Source organism: Lepidothrix coronata, unplaced genomic scaffold (genome assembly GCF_001604755.1).
Source record: "Lepidothrix coronata isolate B3197 unplaced genomic scaffold, Lepidothrix_coronata-1.0 Scaffold8, whole genome shotgun sequence".
NCBI classification, from domain to species: Eukaryota; Metazoa; Chordata; class Aves; order Passeriformes; family Pipridae; genus Lepidothrix; species Lepidothrix coronata.
In genome coordinates this window covers 5,056,414-5,060,839 of record NW_016690188.1, presented here as the reverse complement: position 1 = coordinate 5,060,839, position 4,426 = coordinate 5,056,414, and the positions used below count along the sequence as shown (strand labels likewise).

Genomic DNA, 4,426 nt, shown 5'->3' with positions numbered 1-4,426 from the left:
TCTCCTCTGAGCAAAACACCCCAACTCGCACACCGCCAGCAGCTCGGGCTGGCCTGGGGCCCTCACAGCCCTTTTCATCGCATCAAAGTAAAGAAACACCAACAGCTTTTGTAAACAGCTTTTATAAATCCTGTGTCTGAGCACACAGAGCTTGAACAGTAAGCCTTAATTATTTATTTGGCTCCTTAAACAAACACCCAGGTGGTTTTTAACAACAGTCTTTGTGTCAAGGAAGAATCCAGGAAAAATTACAAGAATAAACTGTCCTAAGGCAGATTTGTGGCAGGATCTTGGCCTGGCCCACTCCCTTCCCCCCACCCCCCCCATCCCCGCTGCTGAATGATAACTGTTCTCCTTGTCTAGACATTTCCTTCAAGGAGCATCTCTGTGGATTCCTTGTTGAATAGTCCCTATGACACTAATCATGCTGTTCCTGTCACATGTAGTGGCATATGGGATATTCTTTCACTAGCTCATTGCTTGGGTCAAATTTATTTTAAAGCCTTTCTTGCCCTGGAAGCTGTGTGTCTGTGGGGATGTAGTATGTGGAAGAATGTGCAGAATGGGAAGACTTTTAGGGTTTCATGACTTGGCAGGAGAAAGGGACACCCCCAGCTTTTTTCTCCACCAGGAGATTTTTAATACTGCCTAATCCCACATGCTCTTCTCAGTGCCAAGCACATCATAATAGAGAGGAAGTTTTGCACATCTGGTCGTGTCTCTCTTGGCAACCACCATAACACCAACCTGGTGCTTGGTGGTGTGGGACACACGGCACATCTGACTACCACATTGCACCCTTCAGCATCTCCAGGGCTCATCCATCATGACCTTGCATAGTTGTCCTGCTTGGCACAAAACTCATTGCCTGAATTACCAATGCTTGTAGGATTGGATGTGAGAGGAGATGGGATGGCACCAGCACCATTGAGGCTTTGGGTGCCTGTTCCCCTGCAGCTGCTGTGGTGCTGGCCCTTGCCTCTGCCTGGCTTGAATGCCCTGTCTATCCCCTCTGCAGCCCATCTTCCAGAAGTGCAATCTGCCTCTACATAGCCCTGCACCCCCTCACACCAAGCTGTAGTAGGCAGCTGTCTCCCTTCGGGGTGTGGAGGGGTGCACGGGGGGCTGCCCTTCTCCTGCCCAGCCATTTCCACTGGGGAGGGCAGGTGGGAGAAGGTGTAATGGGGGCTTGCATCTGTGCCAGCTCTTCAGGGCCATGTTCATGGTGCCCCGGTCAGTGATGCCCAAGAGCTTCTTGGAAGCTTCCCCAGCATCCTCAGAGGTTTTCCTGGGCAGGTGGCAGCGAGCAGCCACCAGGTCCGTGCTCATGCCCTCAAAGAACTGCTGGATGCAGACCTTGGCAAAGCTCCTGGCATGCTCCGCACACGTCTCGTCGAACAGCTTGCGCTCGATGTCGATGTAGTGGGACCAGTATCTGCTCTTCAGGAAGGCGGCCTGGCTGAAGCAGGGCCGAAGGGATCTGACCAAGAAAGCCAGCGTGGTCATCAGCAGCACAAAGCACCAGCCCAGGGCCTGCAGGGATGAGGGGGAACCAGACCCATCAGAGATAGGCAGAGCACATGCCCGGCACTTCCCACCAGCCAGCAGGAGCCCCAGGCTGTGAACAAACCTGGCTCTCCTTTGGGCTGTTTGACATTTGGCTGTGTTTACACTGCAAGCTGGATGAGGAGACCCTATGTACCACATCAGTGCATCTACGCTGAAATTTTGTTCAGTGCACCCACATAGGCAGCACCTCTCGCTTCTCACCTCGTAGAGCATCAGCAGGCAGTGACCATAAATAACACCAGGCTCAATCCTGCGTCCAGCCCTTGGTCCTGCCTCCGATATGACTGCACCTCATCTGGGTCTAGGACAGTCTATGTCCTCTGAGTTGCAGTATCGTTCCAGATACCCTGTGTTTATACAGCTGTCTAACTCTTTTTCCAAGCTGTTGGACTCAGTAACATCTACTGTGAGTGAGCAGCAGTGACAACTCCCCTGTTAATGGGGTCTGACAGGAAGGGTGAGATGAGGGCACAGCCAGGACCAGTCTGTCTTGTTCACCATCAGTCTTGGCTCAGGCTGCTGCCAGGCTGTGCAGGCAGAGCTTGTGAGGGTGAAACCCCCTGTAAATGCATCCCCCTAAAAGAGCACCTGAGACGGGGGTGTTTAGGTGGGACCTCTTGTTTTGTAGCTCCCAATGTTTCCCAGCAGCTGGTAATTGGGGTCTACCCAAGAAAATCTGCTTTGTGTCTTTGGAGAAGTCCCTGTGGCTCCATTTCTCTTAAATGGGATAACAACCCCTGTCTGCTCTAAAGAAATCAGGCAAAAGAGCTGCTTTTAAACAGGAATACATGAGTGACAGGTAGGTCAGACCATCCAGCATGGCCAGAAGCAGAGTGCTTGAGAGGAATTAAACACAGGACAAGCAGTTAGTGGTACATCTTCATTTGTGGTTCCCTGGGATGGTTAATAAACACACACTGGCTATTCCCATGCAAGTGGCAGAGGCAAGTGGCATAGATGGTTATCATCCTGTTGCTTTCACATGTTATAATAAGAAGCAAGAGCAACTGCAGGCAACAGAAAAGCCTGCCAGCTACTGAGTAACATCCACATCAGACCCTTCTGAACTTGCTCTGAATAAATCCCTGGATATGGTTTGGCTGTGTGTCACTGCTCTGCAGCCCCAGGCTGCCCAGGCAGGAGAGGGTACCAAATTATAAGGACAACCTACAGCTACAGCCTCTGCACCACACTGGAGGCATAACTCTGCAGAGCTGAGTCTGAACACCTTGTACCCCTGCGAAATCACCAGTCTCTCCTTCTGCGATTTGATTTCAACAAGGAGATTCCATGAAGGGAAACTAAGGCTGGCAGTGCCTAACCCCAAACCACCAGTGAGGGCACTGCCACAATGCCTCTTACCTGTGAGATGCAGCGCAGGTACCTGACGGCCACTTCATTGGCAATGAGCTCCTGTCCATGGTAGATCTCCTTGCAGGGGATTTGGGCAAGGACCCGCTGTATCTCCCCTTGGGAGAGGAGGGGGTGGCTGGCATTGCCCAGGGTCTCCACGGGCACGGAGGTGCAGAAGGCACAGGTGATGCACTTGCCATCCAGCAGTGTCACCGAGACCCAGACGGCGGGGGCGATCATGGCCCGCTGTGCCATGGAGCAGAACATGTAGCGCAGGACAGCCGGGTCCTTTCCTCGCTGGCCCTGCGGCCGCCTCCACTCCTCTGCCAGCATGGAGATGTTGTTGTTCAGCACAAAGCCCAGCAGGAACAGGATGAATGGGGGCACCAGGAGGATGCCCAGCCCATAGGCCATGTTGTAGTGTGGCAGGCAGGGGCAGTTGAAATCAAAGGCTGAGTACATCTGGGTGCTGGCAAGGGCCATGATCCCGCAGATGCCGTTCATGAAGGACTCCTGGTTGGACTGGAAGAACTGAAAGATCATTCGAAACTTGTCCATCTTCCCTTGATTCCTCTTCCCACTGAGGTCCAATCTGTGGACTCAGTTTACTTCATTCTTTCAGATTTCCTCTTCAAAGATGGGCATCACCAAGTCTCTGTGCAGTTCACTGTTTCATTCACACACTCTTACAGCCCTAATACTTAAAAATAATTTTTTCTGATGATTTTGCTGCTTGCAAAAGTTCAGAATTTGTTTCCTCCTGCTCTTCTTTGGATCTATGGGACCTGTTTTTTTTCTGGTTTGCAAAACCTGAGTTTTTTCTTCCCCACATCCCCATTTCTGCAGTCTCCCAGCTACCAGTCCCCTTGGCTGGAGGGTGCAAGTGTTATCCTGGCTGTGTCCTCTCCAAAGCACTCTGTGCCCCGGGTACATGTAGAATTGGTTGATTGGCCTCTGTGAACCTGTTTGCAAATGCAGGAGGTGGGTGCTCCTCCCAGGACTGAAAGGAACACTCCACGTCTGCAGTGCTGACACACACGGAAAAGTGAGGTGCTAGAACTTCCCCCCTCCCTCCATGCCTGCATTGCCTCAGCAACATCTAATGCAAGCACCTTGCAGATTTTCCAGCCCCCTCTTCTGTACCTGCTTCACTGGGAAATACCTCTTCTGTTTTATTCCGCAGAGTGAAGGGAAAAGGAAAAGCAGAGGAAGGAGATGTAAAGCTCCTGATGCTCTGTATCTGTATTGCCGAGGTCTGTTAGTGGCTCCTTTCCATCTTGCAAACATCCACATTTCAGGCAGACACTTGTAGCTCCCTGTTTTTGACAGTCCTGTGCCCTCAGGGCTTGCTAAAATATCCTTCAAACCCTGGCTGAAATAGTCTGGAAACACCCAGAGTCACATAGTGCTTGTTGTGGCTTTGGGAGTGAAGAAAAAAGGGCATAGAAAGGAGAGAGGGCTGCAGGTGGATCCTGCTGAAAGCATCTGAGCCCTGAGTACCTTT

The 4,426-nt window shown here is 51.6% G+C and overlaps 1 protein-coding gene across 1 annotated transcript; it reads right to left on the bottom strand.

The window, feature by feature from the left end:
* Positions 1 to 1,065: 1,065 nt before the first annotated feature.
* CALHM1 (calcium homeostasis modulator 1) lies at positions 1,066 to 3,480 on the bottom strand. The gene is made up of 2 exons (XM_017839428.1): positions 2,932 to 3,480; positions 1,066 to 1,533 (listed from the first exon to the last, which is right to left on the bottom strand). Exons 1-2 carry the CDS (start codon positions 3,478 to 3,480, stop codon positions 1,066 to 1,068), a joined length of 1,017 nt encoding a protein of 338 aa, XP_017694917.1.
* Positions 3,481 to 4,426: the final 946 nt, after the last annotated feature.

Excerpts from the sequence above, each read along its gene's own strand:
- CALHM1 (XM_017839428.1), bottom strand. The coding sequence starts at position 3,480 with ATGGACAAGTTTCGAATGATCTTTCAGTTCTTCCAGTCCAACCAGGAG. Across the intron at positions 1,534-2,931 it reads ACCTGCGCTGCATCTCACAG|GCCCTGGGCTGGTGCTTTGT; the intron begins GTAAGAGGCATT and ends TCATCCCTGCAG.